The 25,495-nt window shown below is 37.7% G+C and overlaps 3 protein-coding genes and 1 pseudogene across 3 annotated transcripts in view; 3 read left to right on the top strand and 1 right to left on the bottom strand.

Annotated features, from left to right (window-relative positions):
• Positions 1–1,633: 1,633 nt before the first annotated feature.
• Positions 1,634–3,475, top strand: LOC145906383 (uncharacterized). The gene is made up of 4 exons (XM_082993797.1): positions 1,634–2,743; positions 2,872–2,917; positions 3,039–3,207; positions 3,355–3,475. Exons 1-4 carry the CDS (start codon positions 1,634–1,636, stop codon positions 3,473–3,475), a joined length of 1,446 nt encoding a protein of 481 aa, XP_082849923.1.
• Positions 3,476–11,728: 8,253 nt separating this feature from the next.
• Positions 11,729–25,495, top strand: part of LOC145907419 (uncharacterized) — a 292,577-nt gene continuing 278,810 nt past the window's right edge. The window contains exons 1-10 of the mRNA XM_082994834.1: positions 11,729–11,826; positions 11,898–12,053; positions 12,132–12,251; positions 12,314–12,463; positions 12,522–12,587; positions 12,733–12,840; positions 13,208–13,327; positions 13,616–13,735; positions 14,123–14,242; positions 14,577–14,696. Of these exons, the coding sequence (XP_082850960.1) occupies positions 11,751–11,826; positions 11,898–12,053; positions 12,132–12,251; positions 12,314–12,463; positions 12,522–12,587; positions 12,733–12,840; positions 13,208–13,327; positions 13,616–13,735; positions 14,123–14,242; positions 14,577–14,696 (1,156 nt within the window). The 5' untranslated portion in view covers positions 11,729–11,750. The remainder of the gene's footprint in view (positions 11,827–11,897; positions 12,054–12,131; positions 12,252–12,313; positions 12,464–12,521; positions 12,588–12,732; positions 12,841–13,207; positions 13,328–13,615; positions 13,736–14,122; positions 14,243–14,576; positions 14,697–25,495) is intronic.
• LOC145906382 (ryncolin-1-like) lies at positions 14,882–19,128 on the top strand. The gene is made up of 4 exons (XM_082993796.1): positions 14,882–14,902; positions 15,277–15,416; positions 17,810–17,947; positions 18,216–19,128. The coding sequence occupies exons 1-4, from the start codon at positions 14,882–14,884 to the stop codon at positions 18,397–18,399; spliced, it is 483 nt and encodes a 160-aa protein (XP_082849922.1). The 3' UTR covers positions 18,400–19,128.
• Positions 21,424–25,495, bottom strand: part of LOC145907454 (unconventional myosin-X-like) — a 42,522-nt pseudogene continuing 38,450 nt past the window's right edge.

The raw sequence follows: 25,495 nt of genomic DNA, 5'->3' as shown, positions 1-25,495 counted from the left end.
TCTAGTCGTAAGAAACACAAACTTTTGGCAGTTTATGCAGTTATTGGGAATCTTCGGTCTGAAGTGCGTTACAAAGTTGACAACATAATCCTTGTAATGCTTTTTAAAGAGAAATACTGGAAGTGGTTTGGTCAGCAAAAAGTGTTTCATCAACTTGTTTATGACCTGAAAGAGATGGAGGTAGCTGGCATTGATTTCGGTCAATTAAATATGAAGTTTCGACTTTCATATATCTTGGGTGACAATCTTGGATCACATACTATTGGTGGATTTTTGGAGTCATTTTCTGGAGAACATTTCTGTAGATATTGTGACATTAAAAAGGGAAAGTTTTTAGCCTGTCCAGATAAACTTGGTGATCAACTAACAATGGAAAAGTATGAAAGTGCTTTAAAAATATTAAGGAACACACCTGCCACAAATTGCATGGGAATCAAGTTGTCAAGTATTTTCAACACCCTTGATAGTTTTCATGTTTCAGCTCCTGGACTCCCTCCTTGCATTGCCCATGATTTGCTGGAGGGGGTTGTTTCATATGATCTACCCTTGTTTATTAAAGCGTTGATAAATAAAAAATGCTTTTCTTTGGGGTATTTAAATCGACATGTGATGAGTTTTTCCTATTCAGAAACTGATGCATGCAACAAGCCTCCGCAGATACCCACTAACTGTTCTCGTCTTGTTGGACAAGCTGTGGAAAATTGGTGTTTACTGAGAATGCTGCCCTTATTTCTGTTCGAAAAGCTTGAAACTTTGGACAATGATGAGTGGAATTTGTGTGTTTTGTTAGCTGAAATTGTTAGTATTGTTTTCTCCCCCGAAATTAAAGCTGAAATTGTTTGCTATTTAAATTGTTTAATTAAAGACTATTTGTGTTTAAGGAAACGTTTCTTTCCGGGTTGTACTTTAAAACCCAAACACCACTATCTTATGCACTATCCGATGCTCATTTTCCAACTGGGACCACTCGTTAAATTTTGGACGCTACGATTTGAGAGTAAGCATTCTTATTTCAAAGAATGTGCAAAACGCTTTAAAAATTTTAAAAACCTTGCTTTTTCATTGTCACATAAGCACCAGCTTTATCATGCATATATATGTACCGGCAATGCTTTTGCACCAGCTGTTGACAACTATTCCCCGTGTTGTATTAATTTGCATGTACTTAAACGGAACATAATTAATTTTTTTGAAGAAAAAAATGTACCGTTTGCACATTGCTTGTTTTCAGAAAAAGTAGGTTTACATGGCACAGTTTATAAAAAAGGGTGTTTTGTTCTTTTGCAAAAACAAGGTATTTCCAATCCTCTTTTTGGAAAAGTTTTATTACTTGCAATTGTTAATCAAGATGTTTATGTAATTACTGAGTCTTACGAAACTAAGTTGATTGCTAATTCTGGTTTATATGAAGTGTGTAGTATTAAAAATGCATTTGTTTGTTGTAAAATTATCGACCTGGGAGATTTTTATCCTCTGCCTGCATATTCATTTGGGCAAAAAACAGTGCTGTGTTTGAAACATTGTATCATTTAGCTAAACTATATATTGCTCATTTAGTAAATTAGCTGCAAAATGTAACTGCATCTTTAACTTTTTTTCAGTGATTGTTATAGTATGTTTTGTTGCAAACGCAATGTCTGAAAAAAGTGATGATACTGTGGATTTACAACCATTTCGGGATGTATTGTATGAATGTTTTCCAAATTTGGAATCAAATGAAGAAGACAAACTTCTCGGATTATTCATGGAATTAGGAGCAGAGAAAACAGCTGACCTACAGTATATAAAAAATGAAGATATGATTGATGTGCTTCCCCCAATAAAACGGAGAAAGTTGATGGACTTCATAACCAAAATAAACAACCGCATGGAACCACCATTGGCAACTACTCCAATAACTTCAAGTCCTATTTCAAGTTCCCGTTCAGATGAAAGCTTATTGTTGCTTAATACTTCTGACTTTGATAGTTCATTTAAGATACCATGGCATAAAATGTCTTGTCAATTTATGTCAAAAATGGAGTCCAAAGTAAGGCCAGAAACATGGGAACGTAGAGAGTTTGTACGTATAGTCTGCAATGAAATGATGGACCAAATTCAATCTCCAATAAAAAGACAGGATTACAGAAGCATTGCAGCAACAATAGTTAAGATTTACCCTAAATCATTTCAAGACTTGGATATGGATGGAAAACTGATTGGAGATGGCTCCTACTCCTTAAGTTTACAGTTTGAGAGAAGGTTGGCCAACTCGACAAGAAATAAAACTTCCAAGGCCAGCACCCAATTAGGGAATGAATCTGAAGACAATGACCAGGTAGAATCAAGCAAACAGGCACTCTACACCATATATTTGCACAATATTCCATCAGTGGAGGTTGCCAAAGAAGAGCTTAATATTTGTTTTCTGTCGCTACAAAAACTAATTAACCAAGTCACACTCAAAGAAGTTAAAAATGACTGGCCATTTCTATTTGGTAAAACAGGCATGGACTTGTATTTTCAAAAAGTGACCGGCAAAGATTTTCAATCAGTATCCACAGCTATTGAACAGAAGATTGTACGAATTATCCAGTTTATGAGTTTCCAACAAATAAAGAAGCAAAATATCAAAAAGCTACTTCTACAAATAAATGAAATAAACACCAACACCAACAGCAGCAAAGCAAATGTTGCAGGAGTTATTCTGTTGTTGCTTGAATACTTTGGAGAAGAGCCAAAAGAACTTTTTATTTGTGTAAATGTAAGTATTGCTTTGCTTTCATGTAAAAACTAAACTAGATATGTCCTCTTCATAAAAACATGACCTTACATTTTAAGTTTTGCTAGATTTTAATTTAAAAAATTAAAATGCACTTAAATTTTTTGTAGGATGATGAACCATCCTATCCGAAGAACCCATGTATCGTTGCTTATGGTTAGTATGTACTGAAATTACATATGATAGTGAAACAACTATTCTTAAGTATTGGACTTGGATTTTATATATACAGCATATATATTGTTATCTTTTCTGCAATTGCCTTTTTTGTGTTTAGGAACTTCTCCATTGGAAGCAACACAATTCACTGTTGCAGTGGATGGTCAAATACTGTTTGAAAATATTTTTACTTCAATGGATGCAGTGTGCATCTGCTTTGCGGCATACTATAATTTCAACATACAGTATCCTGGGAGCATAGAAATAACACTTGAATTCATACAAAGGTAATAAAACAAAAATTCCAAAGTATATGCTTGTGTAAAATCTTGTGTGATAAAATTATCAAACTTATTCTCCTGCATGCTCAATGTTTAAGTTATTTCATGTCATTTACAATAACAATTAACCTTGTCCATATGCATCTCAATCAGGAACTTCTGTGACATAAATCCGACACAAACCAAAACTTCGGCCAAGAAGTCAAGAGTGAAAGGAATACACACAAAAATCCTTAACTTTTACAAGGCCTTCAGCTCATTTGAGGAGAAATGATAAAGTCATCATGATAAAGTCAACAGTTGTGTTCGTTATCTTTCCCTTCGTTTTTTTTTATACGTGTGCCACTGCTCGTTATAAAATGGCTTCTGTAACAAGCCCTTTTTTATATGTGGGCACCTCTGGGTATGCATGCATTTATGTCTATTATCAAATAAAACAGACTGCCAGGAATTACAGAAAAAGTGTTGTTTTTACATATTTTTAAAAATAATTGAAAGCAAACCGATGTAGCATACAAATACATACAATGTATGTTTGTGTGAGTTACATATTTGTAGATGTAAATTTACATATGCCGTATGGCGACTGTGCTGCCAAAGAAATTATGTAAAAAAACAGAAAAAACTTTTTACAGTGCAGGTTTGTTTTACTGAACACATTGTTATAACTTGTGCACACCCAGTTTATATACAGGGGAACTAAACAACACGTTTCAAGTACGCTACGTAACAATCCTAGAGTCAATATAACAGTATCAGTTAATCCAATTTAAATTCCAGTGTTTTCAGCAATATTATTACAACCAACAAATTTTATCAGGTTTGGAAAAACTGCATCAAATCACCAGTGCGTCCACTAGATGTCGTCTTCGTGTTGACCTTCAGGATTTTTCCGGAGGTCAAGGTTTTGCCGAGTATAGGTAAGACTATAACGAATTTAACGTTTTCAATTTAATGCCATTGTTTCAACGATAATTTACCCGATGCTATCATGTCGTCATAACTAACAAAATCTTAAAAGACATTAGGGAAATACCCCCCTTATTACGTCAGATTCACAAAATTCGTGTTTTAAGTTTGAAGCAACACAGGATATTCTTGCTGTGTTTCAATGCATTTACTCGGTTCGGAATAATTATGAAACAAAAAGTTTAGATACCGCACACACATAGGGATGGTAATCAAATCGTAACGACCCCACATCACCACTCTTGAGGTTTGCGCGATCGCTTGGTCGCGGATTGCCGGGACCGAGCTCAGTGGGGCTCGGATTGGGTCGAACGCCACCTTTTTGCGCTTAGAGAATGTGGCTGCAGAAAATTTTCTTGCCCTTGATTCCAAATCTTCTGAAGCGTAGGCATATGGAAGTCAGTTCAAGCGAAATTAACCACGACCAAACCGTTTGACAATTGATGGCAGCAATTCAGTGAATATTAGTGCTGTGTCCCACATCGATATATGGGATCAAATGATTATTATATTCTCCATCTAACACCCATGCATAATCCAGTGTTTGAAATTTCGATTTTCTGCCCAACATTCTCGGCTCCCAATGTTTTGAATGAGGCAACAAAAATCCCGTAATCGCGACGTGTAAGACGCTGGCGCAACTTGATTGTCAGTGTATAAGTTGTATAGTGTAAACACTCTGTGTTCTCTTTGCCCACCCCTGGGTTAGCTGCTGGTCGTTGCGTGGTTGATTGGATATTGTTGGGTCTCTATGCAAGAAAATGGGTGCATTGGCCTGCAGAGTTAATTCCTTAGGCCAAGTGGTTCTTATCCGGTGGGAAATTTTAGTGTTGTTGGTTGAATTAGTCGGCACCGAAATACACAAAAGTAGTCGGAAAAGAAATATAATGATATGTATTCACTGTGTGTTGAACACTTATTGGTAATTGGTAATGCCATGCGGTAGAAAAAGTTACAAAAGTATAACAGATATAGCGAAAATACAATAATTAAATTCCTAATCAAAAAATTTAATCACCAGAGGGAAATAAAGATTCCGTTTACACTGGAAGTGGGAAATGAGATAAAAAAGGTTAAGAACCACTGCCTTAGGCGACAGTGTTGCAGGAAAGTGTGTTGCCCAGATGAGTTTATGCTGTCGTTGTTGCCCAACTCCTTGTGGTAAAATCTTGAGTGCCAAGTACTGACCTTTGCCAAAACGTTGCGTCTTGACTGGAAAGTTAGATTTATCCGCTTTGTTCTTCAGCTACAATAAAACCTCTTTGTAATCGCCTTAAATGAACGTTTAACCGAGGCACACGTACCCTGCCAGCAGTGACGTAGGATCAGAAATATTAAGAAACTCTGTCACAAACAACATAGTTAAATGCGGGTTACAGAATAGTCTCGGCAAAAACTCATCTAACTTTTGCTTCTCCTGTAAGATATTCCAAATACATCTTGCAATGTCAGCATCGTATGCTTGATTGACATCTTATTTAAATTGAACAGGTTTCAGGTTGCTTAAAAATTGACCTCCAGTCGTTTGTGAACTTAAAGTTGAAAAATAACTGGGTTTCCTTCTCAAAACTTCTAATCCCACCTTGTGTTTATTGCTTAGTTGACAAATAATTATCCCACACAACACAACACAATGTATGACACATGTCGTTTATTACGTCATAAAGGGTTTTATGTTTAACAATAATTTCCATGAGCAACAAACCAATGTAAGCGGATTGATTTAAAACAACAAATTATCCGTTGTTATTTAAATTACTTTGCATTAAATTAAACATTATGACATTGTTGTTTTCAGTACTTTCAGCATTGGCGATGAAGGAAGTTCTTACACAATTACTATATCCGGATATTCGGGAAACATAGGAGATTCCATGGCATATAATAACGGGATAGGATTTTCAACCCGCAGCAGAGACAATGATGAGTGAGTAATAATGATACAACGTGTCTGATTATATTTCTGTTTTACTAACGAAGTAAATCAAGTTGTTTAGAAAAAGATGAAATGCATTTCCTCAAATAGTTGATTTTCGTTGACAAAGTTAACCGCCCACCCTAAATCAACAATTGTAAAAATCAATTACTCTGAAACAGGGGGTTGCGTTAAAGTTTTAGTTAAACACAAGTTTTAACTGAGTTTAAATAAGTTGTAACACAGAGTTGTTGACAACCGACTTAATTATAATTGCAGGCGGGGAGATAATTGTGCTGTGACTCTTGGTGGAGCTTGGTGGCATCGTAGTTGTTCACATGCCAAACTCAATGGTCCGTGGTCGAGAATTTCTACTGTTAGCAACACTATGAGTTGGTATAGATGGAAAAACTCATGGAGCGGAATAATGAGTTCTAAGATGAAAGTGAAATGCGAATAATTGTTGCGGAGGTTTAAAGTGACGAAAATTAACATTGCGTCGTTAGTAACCATGGCAACGTTGTGTTGATTTACAATTATTGACACACATTGTAAATACTTTCACCAGTTTTGATAAAGGCTTTAAATCGTAAATAACAGGAAAGCAATTATACCGAACCGAATTTATTTCACAAATCCTTACAATTTTTGTGTTAAAAGCGAACTTCACCTTTCTGCATGTTTGTTATTATCATGGTATTTGTAGGGCGTTACTTAAAACGTCTACACAAATAATAACACTGACGTATATCTGACTCCTGATAAAAAGGCTGCTATCAAACCCAAAGTCAATCGATCAGTTTAATACATAATAAACAAGCGCACGAGGATTAACAATAACACGTTACAAACCACGCGTACAAAAAGTCTTTGTCCTGTTTGTCCTTTGTCCTCTGTCCCTTCGTATCTTTTTTACGCAAAAGACATGTGGCCTATATAGAAAATGCATACCGGGTTATTTGAGTTCGGATTACCACGTGACTCATTTGAAAAGGCGGCTTGTTGCTGGAAGTGTCAACGAACGAATAGCACGTTCGCCGTAAATGAGTTGAACTTGGTTTACAGCGTGATTATTATCCGACGTTAATAAAAAAACGGTTGATGCCAGAAAAACACAACATAACAATTGCAAATATGACGTCGACACTACTTATTATTACATTTTGTGTGTTTCGGATGCTACTTCTTCCATAGAATTATGTCAACGTGTCAATTAGATATTGACAACATATTCCGTTTTATCATTCCTTGTATATCATGTCGTTGTTGTAATATCGCATGCAACCGTTTCCATGCTTTATGTTGATAATCCATGTAAATATAAACATTGTACCATCAGATTTGAAAGTTGATTTCTGATTCGAGGATGTCAGTAAATTTGATTCAGTTCAGTTTGGCTTTCTCTGATAAACCCCAAAAATGCAGTCACGCCAATTCACCGCTAATATTTACAGAAATGCGCGGATATCGCGGCGCCATTTCACCGACTTATGGGAAAGGTTTAATGTGAGGGTAAATTGTGTAGCAAGGTTTCTTGTCAACACACAGATCCTCATTGCAGCCCAAATGATGACGTACGCTGTACTGCATCAGGGGATCTTCTGTGACTTTGAGGTGAGTTGGACTCGTCTTCCGTTTACTGGGGCGAACTTCCGTGAATTCTTCGTTGAGATTTGGCTTGGGGGTGGAAGTTGATGATGGAGATGGTTGCACGCTGTTGCTTGAGGTTGAGGCGGTATTATTTGTTATGTTTTTTTACCATACCGGGATTGGAACCCAGAATGTCCTGGGCACGAATCCCAATCAGGTTTTCATTTTAGTATATGGGTCGGGCGCTTGACCAATGTTGCCAATTACACGCTTGCTTCAGCATACTGTGGTGGCGCACCGCCTCGACGTCAGAAGTCGCTTCATTGTGCTGATCAGGTGTGACGTCAGTCGTCTCAGTTTGCGGCGGATGATCAGTGACGCCAGTTGTCACATTAAAAAGATATCATTGTGAGGCAGGATTACTTTTTCTCATCGAAACTCGGTTTTACTATTACTAAAAGTATTACATGCAAATTATCCAAATCCTGACGGTTTACTCGCATCACCAAAATAAATGAAATTCCATTGATCGGCCAGCAATGTGTGAATTTAGTCGAGAAAACGATGGCGCAGAAACCTTTTAAGAGTTTGCAAGACATTTAGTTTTTGTCGCAGCACCAAAATGAATGCAATTCGTTGATGGGTAAAAAAAAATGGTTTAAATTTAGACAATCAAGCGATGGAAGAGAGCATTGTCGAAAGAGTTCAAAGCTCTATTACTTTGCTTACGTTGACGAAGCATCGCGTGGATTCTCTTAATTTTGAAAGTAATTGCCAAGTTACTGACAAACCTTCAGTCTGATTACCTTTAAGTGTGTTGGATGTTTTTCAGCCTTGATCTGTGTGAGAATGGGTGACGTAGCATATGACTGAATGATGAATTGTGGGACATTAAACCTATTCAATATATGCTTATATTTAGTAACCTTCTTCCGTTTGAAATATACGTCATCAAATATACGTCACGAAAACCAAAGTAATTGATTGAACTAATGGTTATGCACATAGCGCCTGTCATGAATGAGTGATGATCATTAATAATTTCAGTTAGAGTTGATTTAATTAAAAATCAGTCCGTCATCTGAAAATGGTTTGGTCGTTTCGTCATCTTGATAAACGATTGCTATAACGGTTAAAGCTTATTGAAACAAATGAACAGATATCAGTAGGTTGAGGTTTTGCCAGTAGATACGAAGCTTTGAACTCAGAGTGCAGACCTTTTATTAACAGAGGAATATTTATAATAGAAAAATACATCGCAAATCATTTTCGGGGATGTTTACGAGATAAAACTATTAATGTTGCGATTGCTTGCTTGGTGAATTTAAAATATTTGCAGAAATTTGTCCTTTATTTAAGCGCAAATTAACTTCAAATATTCTTGATATCTTTACGTTTCCTGTTTACTTGTAACCGATGTTCTGTCATTTTATGTAGCAATCATAGTGTGTTATGTTCTGTGTGCTGGGTGAAGGTATAGCTATGAATCAAAATGACAATTTTACGACAACTTCTATTATGACATCATAACGTTTAACTTACTGAAACTATGATGTCACAAACAAAAGGTTGCGGAACACTCGGCTTACGTAAGAATTAAAATTATATATTGGCAAACAAATTACACGAGAAGAAAGGCTGGGTGACGGCTAAGGTGAAATTTTAGAGCGCGTTTGCAAGAAATTTTGTGGTAAAAGCAAAGTTTAAGTGGTTTTCGGGTTTGGATTATTATTCATGGTGAGACAGGATTCCTTTTTCTAAATAAAATTTGGTTTTATTATTAAAGTGTTACTTACAAATTTTTCTAAAAAACTGATGGTTTACTCACAGCACCAAAATGAATGCAATTCGTTGATGGGGAAGAAATGATTTAAATTTAGACGATTGAACGATGGAAAAGAACGTTGTCGAAAGAATTCAAAGCTCTAATTACTTTGCTTGCGTTCGCGTGAATTCTCTTAATTTTGAAAGTAATTGCCAAGTTACTGACAACGCTTCAGTCTGATTACCTTTAAGTTTGTTGGATGTTTTTCAGCGTTGATCTGTGTGAAAATGGATGACGTAGCATATGACTGAATGATGAATTGTGGGACATTAAACCTATTCAATATATGCTTATATTTGGCAATATTCATCCGTTTGAAATACGCGTCATCAAATATACGTCACGAAAACCAAAGTAATTGATTGAACTAATGGTTATGCACACAGCGCCTGTCATGAATGAGTGATGATCATTAATAATTTCAGTTAGAGTTGATTTAATTAAAAATCAGTCCGTCATCTGAAAATGGTTTGGTCGTTTCGTTATCTTGATAAACAATTGCTATAACGGTTAAAGTTTATTGAAACAAATGAACAGATATCAGTAGGTTGAGGTTTTACCAGCAGATACGAAGCTTTGAACTCAGAGTGCAGACCTTTTATTAACAGAGGAATATTTATAATAGAAAAATACATCGCAAATCATTTTCGGGGATGTTTACGAGATAAAACTATTAATGTTGCGATTGCTTGCTTGGTGAATTTAAAATATTTGCAGAAATTTGTCCTTTATTTAAGCGCAAATTAACTTTAATATTCTTGATATCTTTACGTTTCCTGTTTACTTGTAACCGATGTTCTGTCATTTTATGTAGTAATCATAGTGTGTTATGTTCTGTGTGCTGGGTGAAGGTATAGCTATGAATCAAAATGACATTTTTACGACAACTTCTATTATGACATCATAACGTTTAACTTACTGAAACTATGATGTCACAAACAAAAGGTTGCGGAACACTCGGCTTACGTAAGAATTAAAATTATATATTGGCAAACAAATTACACGAGAAGAAAGGCTGGGTGACGGCTTAGGTGAAATTTTAGAGCGCGTTTGCAAGAAATTTTGTGGTAAAAGCAAAGTTTATGTGGTTTTCGGATTGGGATTATTATTCATAGTGAGACAGGATTCCTTTTTCTAAATAAAATTTGGTTTTATTATTAAAGTGTTACTTACAAATTTTTCTAAAAAACTGATGGTTTACTCGCATCACCAAAATGAATGCAATGCTATTGACCGGTCAGTAATGTGTGAATTTAGCCGAGGAAATGATGGAAAAGAAACCTTTCAAAAGACTCCAAAGTAATTAAATATATTTCCTCTTTAAACGCATCGTCGTGTGTCAAAATGTTGTCGGATTTAAATCACTAAATGTCCAAAGTAATTGTATGTTGTGTTCTATATTCTGTCTAATGTTGTGGGGGTGTTTTAGGCGCGCTTGCAACAATTTATCGTTGAATGGAACAATCGTTTTGCATCAGATGATTTCGCAAACCAGCTTGGTGAATGTGTTATTTTTGTTCAGCTTCAAGGTGTTGGGAGTATATTGTGTTTTTGGTTTAATTAGAAACCTCTCCAGTTCCGTGGTGTCTTGCTGTCGCGTTACGTTGTTCTATATTAAAAACAGTGTGTTATGTTCTGTGTGCTGGGTGAAAGTATAAGTGGAATTTCAGAGCGCGTTTGCAAGACATTTAGTTTTGGTCGCAGCAACAAAATGAATGCAATTCGTTGATGGGGAAGAAATGGTTTAAATTTAGACGATTAATAGGGGAGATAGCATAAGACTGATTGATGAATTGTGGGACATTAAACCTTTTCATTATATGCTTATATTTAGCAAACTTCATCCATTTGAAATAAGCGTCATCAAATGTACGTCGCGAGAAGCAAAGTAATTGATTGCACACAGCGTCTGTCACGAATGGGTGATGATCATTAACAATTTAAGTTGCAGTTAATTAAACCAAAAATTTCGTCGTTTCGTCATCTTTATAAACAATTGCAAATTAGAGCTTATTGAAACAAATGAACAGATATCAGTAGGTTGAGGTTTTGCCAGTAGATACGAAGTTTTGAACTCAGTGTTCAGAGCTTTTTATAAACAAAGGAATATTTTTGTGAGAAAAAAACATCGCAAATCCATTTTCGGAAATATATACGAGATAAAACTATTATTATTGCGATTTTTAATTTGCTTTAAACCTTTAAATTTCTTGTTTACTTGTAGCGTGTGTTCTTTCATTTTATATAGCAATGATGTTAAAGTATTATTTGCAAGCTTTCCTGGTTTGTTATCTGCAATGCAAGAATCAATGCAATTCGTTGACAGGTAAGCTGCGTTTCAAATTTACTCATAAAATTTTCGTCTGCTAAAGTCTACTAAATATTTCGTTTCCACAGCAACGTGTGACACAAAGTTATCAGATTTAAATCACTCAATTTCAAAAGTAATCTGCCCACCCAACTGCTTGAGACAATATTCGGATTTGTGTGGAAGTGATGATTACGCCTCTGGTCCCCTTTGTCTGGCTGCAATGCATGCAGGACTGATGGATAGTAAGTTACAGTGACAGTACCCTGGCATGTTTACCAGATTTTCTTTGATATGAACTCAAACCAAATATTTTTGTAAAGATGATGGAGGCTACTTTGAAGTATACAAAAGTGATCCAATATATGAATATAAAGGATTGGAGAGGAACGGAGTGAAAAGCAAATCTTGTTCGTTTGCAAAATGGTCGTACACATTTGAAAGTAAGCTATGCTCCGGGTAGCGTTTTGGTTAGAATAAATAATTACTATTTATGTAAATATAGTGAAATGTAGCACGACAGGAAACAGTGAGTTTTCTGTAACTGATGTATTTTGTCCACCTGGTTGTTCGTCCAACTACGTCTGTGGAACAAATTTGTACAACAAGAATTCCTCGGTTTGTGCCTCTGCCATTCACGCTGGTATCTTGTCGCGTAAGTTGGTGTAATTAACACTTTGTGGTTTCTTTGAATCAACCATGAATATTTTCAGGAAGTGGAGGATACGTGACGTTTTATTTGAGAAACGGAAGACGCTCATTTATTGGTTCGACCAAGGGTGGTGTTACCAGCAAATCGTGTGGTTCATCAAGTCAATACTTTTCGTTCACTCGTAAGTTAACAAAAATCCTTCTAACAGTAAACAGGGATTGAAAGTGAAAAGAAGTGATAAATGAAATAACGCTTGTTTTCCAATATTTCAGATGAAGATTGTTTGAGAACTTGTTCTAACAACGGTGAATGTTTGTCTGGAGTTAACGACCAACATTGTTCTTGCAACCCCGGGTTGATCGGGTCAGACTGTGAAATAGGTAAGAAATTGCCCTGAAAGCTGGAATATTTGGTACTAAATGCGCCAAGTAAGTCGTAAACGATTTGAAAGTGCAAATTACGCTTTAAAAATAATACGCTACAACTCACATTGATTCTGGCGCCAATCTTTTCTTAGCTGACGTCAACCAACAGGAAGAAAATGTTAATTATTTCATGTTGTAATGTTTTTCATGTTTAAGCAGCAGAATATTTGATAGTTCTGAATTTTCGGCCTTTCGAACTTTCACTTATAGCCGTGTTGAAGGTGCTGTTCTTAATGAAGTTCATGCCTCGCGTTTACTTCGGAGCTAAATGCCACTAAGCATGTAACAGTCCACTGAAATTGATCGTAATTATCATATTCAGATATAAACGAATGCGCGAATCTAATGCACAACTGTCATCAACATGCAACTTGCATCAATACCGTCGGCAGTTTTCAATGTTCTTGCAACGCAAACTACACAGGAGATGGCATTGATTGTTGTAAGTTTGACGTCGTTTTTACAATATTCAAATACAGGGATTCCAACCTCCGGGCCACGAACCGGTTAGAGTCCGTGATTCATTTGTAAACGGTCAGTAGAAAATTGAAAAATTATGGCATTTTTTGAGGAATGTCACATTCTAACTGTGGTTATAATCGAATTACAGACAAAATAAACTACTTTTTACGCAACCTATTACACTATAGTGTGCTGTAGGGCTGTGAAGTCAACTCTTTCCTTGGAGTAAGAATGCAAATTCAGATCATGAAACTTGATTCCTTTTTAGATCCAGATTTCTGTGCACAAAATCCTGGTATTTGCCAGAACAATGGAACTTGCATGGATACAAAAACCTCCTACAATTGTTCATGTGCCCACGGGTACAGCGGATCACATTGCGAAAAAGGTAAGATTTTGTAGTTTTGTGTTTAATTTCTCCTTTGGATGAAAGGAATGCAATTTATTAACAATGTTTATGCAAAAGACTTGAAAATGCCAGGAAAATTCTGCCTAAAAATAATACGCTACAACTCATATTGATTCTGGCGACTACATATTCTTAGCTGACGTCAACCAACAGGAAGAAAATGTTAATTATTTCATGTTGTATTGTTTTTCATGTTTAAGCAGCAGAATATTTGATAGTTCTGAATTTTCGGCCTTACGAAATTTCACTTATAGCCGTGTTGAAGGTGCTGTTCTTAATGAAGTTCATGCCTCGCGTTTACTTCGGAGCTAAATGCCACTCAGTATGTGACAGTCCACTGAAATTGATCGTAATTATCATATTCAGACATAAACGAATGCGCGAATGTAATGCACAACTGTCATCAGCATGCAACTTGCATCAACACCGTCGGCAGTTTTCAATGTTCTTGCAACGCAAACTACACCGGAGATGGCATTGATTGTTGTAAGTTTGACGTCGTTTTTACAATATACAAATACAGGGATTCCAACCTCCGGGCCACGAACCGGTTTGAGTCCGTGATGCATTTGTAACCGGTCAGTAGAAAAAAAGGGAAAATTTAATGTCATTAATTTGAGGATGCCACATGCTGTCCTACATGACAACCAGCTAAACGAAAATGCCTCGCGTGCCTGACTGTCAATATCATTGAAATACGGACTAAATAAAACCCACTTTTAAACAATCTATCACCATAGTGTTCTGTAGGGCCGTGAAGTCAACTCTTCCCTGGAAGTAAGAATGCAAATTCAGATCATGAAACTTGATTCCTTTTTAGATCCAGATTTCTGTGCACAAAATCCTGGTGTTTGCCAGAACAATGGAACTTGCACTGACACAAAAACCTCCTACAATTGTTCATGTGCCTACGGGTACAGCGGATCACATTGCGAAAAAGGTAAGATTTTGTAGTTTTGTGTTTGATTTCTCCTTTGGATGAAAGAAATGCAATTTATCAACACTGTTCATGGTGTTCGAAACATAGGCTCGTTTCCAACCTGCAAGGACGCGTTACAAAACGGCCTTAACGTAAGCGGAGTCTACAGTTTAACTTCTCCTCTGACTTTCCAGGGATATTGCGACATGGATGGTGGAGCTTGGCTGGTAAGTTTGCCTCTCGAGGCTAGAACTGTATCCTAAGTTTAATGGTTGGGGAGCGTTCGGTGGTCGTTTACATGACAAGTTATTGTCTGAACATCTTACCTTGGTTATGATAAATACCAGGTGTTCCAGCGTCGTTATGATGGATCTGTGAGTTTCGATAGAGATTGGGTGGATTACAAGAACGGGTTTGGGAATCTATCAACAGAATTTTGGATGGGTTCGTATTCCAATAAAGCAATCCTTAACTAAACGCCTTTCAAGTTTGAAAAAATATGAACACAACTGCTGTTAAATTTTGAATAATAGTTGGTTTTGAATTTAATACCCAGTTAGAATCAAAATAACGGTATCAGTTAATCCAATTTAAATTCCAGTGTTTTCAGCAATATTATTACAACCAACAAATTTTATCAGGTTTGGAGAAACTGCATCAAATCACCAGTGCGTCCACTAGATGTCGCCTTCGTGTTGACCTTCAGGATTTTTCCGGAGGTCAAGGTTTTGCCGAGTATAGGTAAGACTATAACGTATTTAACGTTGTTCCAACGTCAATTTAATGCCATTGTTCCAACGATAATTTACCCGATGCTGCCAGGTCGTCATAACTAACAAAATCTTAAAAGTCATCAGGGGAATACCCCCTGTTGCGACCTATATGCCAATTATGAGCCTCAATCCGGTACTTAACAATATTATTTATGATCGATGGGGAATCCTATTTGATTAACGCATTTGACATAAGATTGCACGTGAGTTCTAATTGTTGTGTTTTCCTAACCTGACTTTAATTGAAACTTGATGCAAACATTCCAACAATATTCATTTAAAATGAACAATTTTGGATACGAAATTAACATGCGCAATTATATCAACGCCAAACTGATTGAATTTACGCCCAAACGCACAAACAAAATTGAATAGAACCAAATCACAAAACCGATGAACTGAGATGAGCACAGTACAGCTACGCTGCCCTGCCTCGGCCCTCAGCTGAACGCATACGGAAAGTTACATTATTTAAACCGGAGAGAAACAAAGTAATCAAAGTGTTTGTGAGAAGAAAGACGATGAAAGAAAGCTGCGGACATGGAAGAAAGGTCAATTACTGAAAGACAATGAAGGACAGTCACATGGGAAAACTTAAAGTCTCAAAGCGACCAAGTCACTTGAGATTAATATGACGCAAAACAGCTGTTAAACCATATCACACAAAAGCCCAAAAAAGACACAAATCACATGAATGGTCAGCTGTTGCTATCGCTAAATTTTGAAATGAATCCCGCTTGCCAAGACGATCTAAAAATACCAATTACCCAACCCAGTGGAGTGAGACGCCAAAATGACAACTGGCCATGCAACCTTAAGTCCATTAATGCAACCGTTGACATGTAACGGAAAATCACGTTACACCCCCCTTATTACGTCAGATTCCCAAAATTCGGGATTTAAGTTTGAAGCAACACAGGATATTCTTGCTGTGTTTTAATGCATTTACTCGGTTCGGAATAATTATGAAAACAAAAAGTTTAGATACCGCACACACATAGGGATGGTAATCAACTCGTAACGACCCCACATCACCGCTCTTGAGGATCCCTTGGTCGCGGATTTGCGCGATCCCTTGGTCGCGGATTGCCGGGACCGAACTCAGTGGGACTCGGATTGGGCCGAACGCCACCTTTTTGCGCTTAGAGAATGTGGCTGCAGAAAATTTTCTTTCCCTTGATTCCAAATCTTCTGAAGCGTACAGGCATCTGGAAGTCAGTTCAAGCGAAATTAACCACGACCAAACCGTTTGACAATTGATGGCAGCAATTCAGTGAATATTAGTGCTGTGTCCCACATCGATATATGGGATCAAATGGTTATTATATTCTCCATCTAACACCCATGCATAATCCAGTGTTTGAAATTTCGATTTTCTGCCCAACATGCTCGGCTCCTAATGTTTTGAATGAGGCAACAAATATCCCGTAATCGCGACGTGTAAGACGCTGACACAACTTGATTGTCAGTGTATAAGTTGTATAGTGTAAACACTCTGTGTTCTCTTTGCCCACCCCTGGGTTAGCTGCTGGTCGTTGCGTGGTTGATTGGATATTGTTGGGTCTCTATCCAAGAAAATGGGTGCATTGGCCTGCAGAGTTAATTCCTTAGGCCAGTGGTTCTTACCCGTGGGAAATTTTAGGGTTGTAGGTGGATAATCAGTCGGCACCAAAATACACAAAAGTAGTCGGAAAAGAAATATAATGATCTGTATTCACTGTGTGTTGTACACTTATTGGTAATTGGTAATGCCATGCGGTAGAAAAAGTTAAAAAAGTATAACAGATATAACGAAAATACAATAATCAAATTCTTAGTTAAAAAATGTAAATACCAGTGGGAAATAAGGATTCCGTTTACACTGGAAGTAGGAAATGAGATAAAAAAGGTTAAGAACCACTTAAAAAAGGTTGAGGAAAATCTGTTGCCCAGACGAGTTTATGCGGTCGTTGTTGCCCAAGTCCTTGTGGTAAAATCTTGAGTCCCAAGTACTGACCTTTGCCAAAACGTTGCATCTTGACTGGAAAGTTAGAATTATCCGCTTTGTTCTTCAGCTACAATAAAGCCTCCTTGTAATCCTCCAGTCGTTTGTGAACTTAAAGTTGAAAAATAACTGGGTTTCCTTCTGAAAACTTCCAATCCCACTCTGTGTTTATTGCTTAGTTGACAAATAATTATCCCACACAACACAACACAATGTATGACACATGTCGTTTATTACGTCATAAAGGGTTTTATGTTTAACAATCATTTCCATGAGCAACAAACCAATGTAAGCGGATTGATTTAAAACAACAAATTATCCGTTGTTATTTAAATTACTTTGCATTAAATTAAACATTATGACATTGTTGTTTTCAGTACTTTCAGCATTGGTGATGAAGGAAGTTCTTACACAATTACTATATCCGGATATTCGGGGGATATATCAGATTCCATGGCTGGGTCCCGCAATCTAAACGGGATGAGATTTTCAACACGCAGCAGAGACCATGATGAGTGAGTAATAATGATACAACGTGTCTGATTATATTTCTGTTTTGCTAACGAAGTAAATCGAGTTGTTTTAAAAAAGATGAAATGCATTTCCTCAAATTAGTTGATTTTCGTTGACAAAGTTAACCGCCCACCCTAAATCAACAATTGTAAAAATCAACTGCTCTGAAACAGGGGGTTGCGTTAAAGTTTTAGTTAAACACAAGTTTTAACTGAGTTTAAATAAGTTGTAACACAGAGTTGTTGACAACCGACTTAATTATAATTGCAGGTATCGAAGAGGTAATTGTGCTGTGACTTGGGGTGGAGCTTGGTGGCATCGTAGTTGTTCAGATGCCACCCTCAATGGTCCGTGGTCGAGAACTTCTACTGCTCACAACACTATGAGTTGGTTCTATTGGAAAAACTCATATGGCGGAATTATGAGTTCTAAGATGAAAGTGAAATGCGAATAATTGTTGGGGAGGTTTAAAGTGACGAAAATTAACATTGCGTCGTTAGTAACCATGGTAACGTTGTGTTGATTTACAATTATTGACAGACATTGTAAATACTTTCACCAGTTTTGATAAAGGCTTTAAATCGTAAATAACAGGAAAGCAATTATACCTAACCGAATTTATTCCACAAATCCTTACAATTTTTGTGTTAATGGCGAACGTGTTTCATGTTTGTTATTATCATGGTATTTGTAGGGCGTTACTTAAAACGTCTACACAAATAATAACACTGCCGTATATCTGACTCCTGATAAAAAGGCTGCTATCAAACCCAAAGTCAATCGATCAGTTTAATATATAATAAACAAGCGCACGAGGATTAACAATAACACGTTACAAACCACGCCTACCAAAAGTCTCTGTCCTATATGTCCTTTGTCCTCTGTCCCTTCGTATCTTTTTTACGCAAAAGACCTGTGGCCTATATAGAAAATGCATACCGGGTTATTTGAGTTCGGATTACCACGTGACTCGTTTGAAAAGGCGGCTTGTTGCGGGAAGTGTAAACGAACGAATAGCACGTTCGCCGTAAATCAGTTAAACTTGGTTTACAGCGTGATTATTATCCGACGTTAATGAAAAAACGGTTGATGCCAGAAAAACACAACATAATAATTGCAAATACGACGTCGACACTACTTATTGTTACATTTTGTGCGTTTCGGATGCCACTTCTTCCATAGAATTATGTCAACGTGTCAATTAGATATTGACAACATATTCCGTTTTATCATTCCTTGTATATCATGTCGTTGTTGTAATATCGCATGCAACCGTTTCCATGCTTTATGTTGATAATCCATGTAAATATAAACATTGATCCATCAGATTTGAAAGTTGATTTCTGATTCGAGGATGTCAGTAAATTTGATTCAGTTCAGTTTGTCTTTCTCTGATAAACCCCAAAAATGCATTCACGCCAATTTACCGCAAATATTGTAGGAATGTGTGTTGTTTGATTGTTTGAACTGCGTGTTCAACTGCGATATGCGTTTCCCTGTCTCCCGACTCCTCTTCGTAACTAACCAAACTTGTGTTCGTTTGTTTTATTCACCAAAGACGAAAGATATATATGCAGAATACAACTGAGCCCCAGAGTAGAATATACAGACGGTGATTCTGCGCTAAAGGCGAACCAAAATGTAGAATGGAATGGTGAAACTACACTAGGCAGAAGCCCAGCGCAGAGTGAATTCGGACCACAGAAACCACAGATTTAAAGACAATTCATATTAACCAGTTATGCGGCTTGCGTGAGAACCGCGATACATAATTACATGTTACGAGCGATTCTCCTGTGTCGTTCCAGAAAATGGGAGTTACACTTCCTGGTACGAACTGCTAAGTCACTCTCATTACGTCACGGCATAAACGTTACAATATTTGCAGAAATGCGCGGATATCGCGGCGTCATTTCACCGACTTATGGGAAAGGTTTAATGTGAGGGTAAATTGTGTAACAAGGTTTCTTGTCAACACACAGATCCTCATTGCAGCCCAAATGATGACGTCACGGCCGTGGGCCTTCGAGTGGCGTCTGTCACGTGTTTTATTTGTGTTGTTGTTTTTGTCTGTTAAGTTACCTTCCTACTTCTGCACACACCTTGCTGCAACTCATTCTTACTTGACACTGATGATGAACACAGTGGTGTTTGAAACGTTTGCTTCGGCATGAGTAGCATACTAGCTTTGGCTTTCCTTTACAAATCATTTTCTTGTCACCTCCCAAGGTTACACCTTATACACTCTTGTGTAATAACCTAACTTAACACAGCAGTTTGTGGAGGACACAGACGCGTCTGATGCGTCTGCCGGTTGCATTCCATGGAAGAATGTAGATGGCATGGAGAGAGTGAAGTTTTGTAGAATTGATTCCTGAACTCGAAATAAATTACTCGATAAATAGAATTTCCAGCCACCAAAAACCAAGGGTCATGACGTCAGTTTCAGGCCATGTTAAAAACCAGAATTTTCCGACAAGATCTCAAAATACGAATTTCTTTTCGATCCCAATTCAGGGTTTGTTTCTTTTTCAAAACCGAGCGACAGTGAAACAATAGCAGTAATTGGAACGTAACAATAAGCAATTGTGACATCATAGGCCTCAACTGGCTTGCCACAGACAAACAAGGAACTGTGTTTATAAAACAACCAAATCGAAGAAGCAATAAATTGATGCAAATGTACAATAAATAATATTAGACAGATAACAATGTTAAAAGATAGGCAGTCTAAGGATAAAAGGGTTGACAACAATAGGTACAAAAGCGGTTGGAATATTTCATGTTACGTGGTGACGTCGTCGTGTTGATGACGCTATTTAGATGTTAAAATTAAGCAGATACACATGTTTTGGGTGTGGGTCATGATTGGGGCGAAATAATTGTGAAATAATATTGAAATTACAAATCACAAGTTGAATTGCCATGAGTGGGACTGACAACTTTATCACTGGTTGTGATTTCTATGGTTATGGAATTTGGTTTCCCGAAAACAAAATACACAGAAAAGATCACCAAGTGCTTCAGGACAAGAAAGAATATGACTAGCGAAAAAACATGTGAAAGTGGCAAAACAAATGAAAATCGTAACTGCAAGGTTTAAACACTGGAGCGGAGTATTGAGAGTGGGTGTAAGCGTGTATGCCGAAACTATAAGATACATGATCCTGTAAATAAACCTTATTGGGACGTAAAAGACTTGGAACATCTCGCGAGCTCGTTCGGGTCCAACGACACCCTGGTTAACTCTGTGGATCCTCCCAACCGACGATAGTTTTTGCTGAGTAATGTCACAAAAACATGCATCGGCGAAGGCAATGTTGTGTGGTAATGTGGAAGCCATTGATATAGATCGCTGTGGTTCATATGGTGACCCTGTGGAAAACCCCTGATCTTAACATTCAAGTTTGTGGCTAAAACGACAAATACTAAAGTTTCGTTAAAATCTGAACGCAATAAAATTGCTCGGTGTCAACTTTCAATGCTTTCGGCGGAAGAGGGCGGTGACGTAAGCTCGCATGAGTTTCACAATCTCATTAACTTGTTCTGCGGTGAAGGAAATGTCCCCTCTTGACTCGGTCTGAAGTCTGAAAACGTTCGCAGATCAAGCTCCGAAAGACTGGATCCTGAGAGGAAGACACAATAACATGTTCAACTCAAGGAATGTAGCTGCAAAATCTTGTTTAATTGTTTGCAACAGTAGTTCTGAGACTTTTCAAACGTCAGAGCCGAATTCGAAACCGGCCGCAGCAAACCCGAGACTCTATTTGAAAACTTTTTTTGTAAGTGGGCATTTGACCGAATCAAACATTTGGGCCGTAGTTTACCAACAATTTTGTTTTCTGACGCCAAATAAACTGCAGGGAAATATGGACTCCACGTTACCCCACTACTATGGTTATGGTAAGTTTATGTTTCGTAAAATAAACTGCATTATATTCATAAGACCGATAAGCAGAAATGTTGAGAGCCAATAACTCCAACAAGTTTCGTGTCTTTCCGCGTTGAAAACGAACTATTGTGTTCGATCAAACTTACTTTTCATATGAGAAATGATCTAGGGACTGTGAGTGACCTCGTTTGAACACAGTTGCTCCCTGCGCCGATATCGCCAGAGTGAGAAGGGTTTGACCGAACTGCGCGTCGTGATTTTCAACTTTAAACAAGTAGGATCCGTATCCGGGCCACCGACGTGCAAGGTTAACATATTCAGCCTGAAACAAATTGTTGAGATAAAAGGAATTAGACGGAATGAAGAGAACGCGAAATATGCTGAACATAAAATTATGCGAATAATATTTAAACATCAAGCACCCAAATACAATGCCAATAAATATCAACCACGGGCAGAGATGCACCGACATCCAATAACACAAAACTCCAGTCTTATTGTTTAGTGAGATTATTGTGATACTGACCACGGCGTCTTCTTGCGGCATTCCTCTCAATCTCCTCCATCTATCCAGGACGTTTGATTTGACATCCTGCAGTTCCTCCAGGAAGAGAGTCCTCTTCATCTCACCGCTCTCACCTTCCTCCTTCACCTTCTTCATCCCTCTCTTCCTGAACGTGTTGAAAAGACTCGACCCCTGAAAGAATTAAAATCTGACGAAACTCTTCGTTGACAAAAACGATTTGTTCAATTTTAACGTTTCGGTCTCAATTAGCTTCGTCCACAAATTAAAATCCTTTGTTGTTTTACTAACTATCAATATACGAGCTGATTTAAAGAATGACGATTAGTTGTGGAATACGATTCATGCGCGGTTGATGCCAACGTCCAAATATAACTCAATTTTGTTTTGAACAAAAACGACTTGAACGCGTGTGAACAATAAATATGCGGAATAAAATGGCATGGGCACCGATAAAACCACAGTTTATCGAGTCAGGCCCCCATGGGAACGGATAACTAGCATGGTATGAAAGGATGTGTTCGAAGAGGGGGAGATCTACGTGGCGAGTTTGAAATTTTACGTAATTTATGAGAACGTCTTAATTATCGAAAAAGTCAAATTGAGACCGAATAAAAACCTTTACTCACAGAACGTTTCTTGGCTGGCATTGAGTTTGCATTTAATTCATTCGAGAAAGAATCGGTTCGTTTGAAGTAGAAGTCTTCGTTTTCGTTTGTGATCTCGTAAGCGGCCATCAACTTGTTGATTGGATAATATTTGCCAATGTCAGCACTGGAAAATGAAATCCATGTTTTGTATTCGCAAAAGAAGTCTTGAAAATCCATTGGCATTTTTATATTTTTATGCTTTTTGTTGGTTAAACGGAACGAAGCAATGAAGATAAAGTTTCGGCTCCACTTAAATAAACTTACTCAATATTGATTTGATGGTAATTTCCTTCAGCGAATTGCAACCTTAAAGCTGCGATATCTTTCAATACGTCATCAGATAGAGGGTAAAGTCCCTGTATCACTTGTTCGTGGACCTGCGACAATAGGGAAGTTCTGAGTTGATGTTTTTAAGAAAGCTAGAGGTTTTATGAAATTTATTTTCTGCATTGGAAACTCCTGCGTTTAGAAAATACAAACTACAAAAATGAGTAAATATTTATTTTAAGTCAAGCACTCAAGGTCAGTGTTTCCCGAAATTTTTTCGCCAAAGTTATTTGAGTTGAGAAGGAACCCAGACGATTTAAGGTGTCCAGTAGCTCATGTAAGGAATTCTACGGCTCCGTGAAATCCGCGTTGGATGCCAGGTTACCATGACGACAGAATCAACCGAGGCAAGTTTTCAATCAAAAAAAATCACTGAATGGAAACAGAGAAACTCCCGACTCACGTCTTCGTAAACGAAGTGATATTCGATTGAGTCTTCCCGTGCATCAATCGGATCGAACACACAATAAAGTTTGAAGTAGAATACCCATTCCGAATCCTTACCGCCACTATCCGGATTCGTTTGTGATTCCGAGTTTGTTCTGTTTAAATTCGAATGTTTCGCGTTACATGAGAAAGGGTTAAATTACATGATGCGAAAATCTACTTTTGTACGATAATATTTTTATTTTCTTCTTTGAGCTGTGTGACCAATTACTTGCAACGAATTTGTAACTAGACTTCTCAAATCAAGTAAAAAAGTTCCAACGGCAACTTACTGTTCGAACTTTGCAACGATATCAGCGAGGAAAGTGTTTGGTTCAATCGCTCTGTCAACATCGCCCTTGTGTTCGAATAATGCGAACGTGTTCTTATTCCCTTCCACGTTCATTCCATGCTGGAGTTTCTGGACAACCTGAACACCAAAGTTGGACGTAAACTGTCTAAAGTAACTCCTCTAATTTAAAGTAAAAATATTTTGTAACTAAAACAACGATACGCTTCTGAACACATAAAAATGCGGAACATAATTTAATAACAAATATTGAAAAAGAAGCATGTTTGCCACCAACCAACAAAACCAGATCATCAGAAGAAAATACAATTCAAAATTATACAAGAAATACTTCCGAGTGTTCGACATTACAATTTGCAGCAATGCTCTACTTGCCTTTCCAGCAGTGGTGAAAGAGTTAATGTAGATTTCGCATGTTGCGCCACCATAGCAGTTAATCACAGTGACCAGGTCCCTCATCTCCAGCACAGCACAAATCTCAGCAATGGAAGGAACCATCTCACGTCGACGTGACGTCTGCTGACTAAGCGCATTTTCACAAGAGTACCAGCATAAGCTCCACCAAGAGTGCCAGGAAATCGCTCTTGTACCCTGATAACGGATGTTAATAAACAAACGGTGAAAAGGGATCCCTGAATAATCATTACTGTACAGATTCCCAGGCATCTTATGGCACATTTGTGTGCAGTCAACAGCGCGAGGTAAGATAACCCGACCCGCTGTAATGCAAAACTACTGCTTAGTAGCAAGTGCTTCTCAGTGGCGCACGCCCCACCAGTTTTGCCCGGCAAAATCGTCGGTGGGCGTGAAAGCTTAAGATATTTCTTGGCTTATCTCTCATTAAACGAGCATTTCGTTTCAAATTCACTGGGAATACAAAGCATTGAGGCAAGCAATAAATTCTGGTTTACCAACAAAAGTGGGATTAGAGATGTTTTAGAATTAGCGCTCAGATCAGATATTCACAAAATTTTCGTCTGCGAAACCTAGAACGATTGTTTAACTTAACCAAGAACCCCCAAATTCAGTAAACCTTTTGTGTTAAGGGTTCTGCGAACTCTACATTGGATAACCAAGTTATTTACAGACTTTGGTGACGTCATACCTCTTTAGATGCAGCTTCAGGTAAGACAGCACAGGACGTGATGGGTGGTACGCGCAACACATACAAGCTATGAGATGCCAGTAATGCGGACATGACGTCACATGAAGCTGGTCACACATTTGCTCGTCTGTGGTGAGTTGGAGGGTGTAGATGGCTGTTTGTTTGATTAATTGGAGGTAAAGCTCGTCCTGGAATAGCTTGGAGCCGTGGCACACTCGCATGATCGCCTGGAACGAACAGATAGATGGTTTGTTGGCTGGACGGTGTCGCAATGCTTTTTGATTGTCTGTTTTGAATGCTGATTGATGTCAAGTAAA

The sequence above is a fragment of the Ascidia mentula genome, chromosome 6 (genome assembly GCF_947561715.1).
Source record: "Ascidia mentula chromosome 6, kaAscMent1.1, whole genome shotgun sequence".
Taxonomy (NCBI): Eukaryota; Metazoa; Chordata; class Ascidiacea; order Phlebobranchia; family Ascidiidae; genus Ascidia; species Ascidia mentula.
This window is presented reverse-complemented; position numbering and strand designations above follow the sequence as displayed.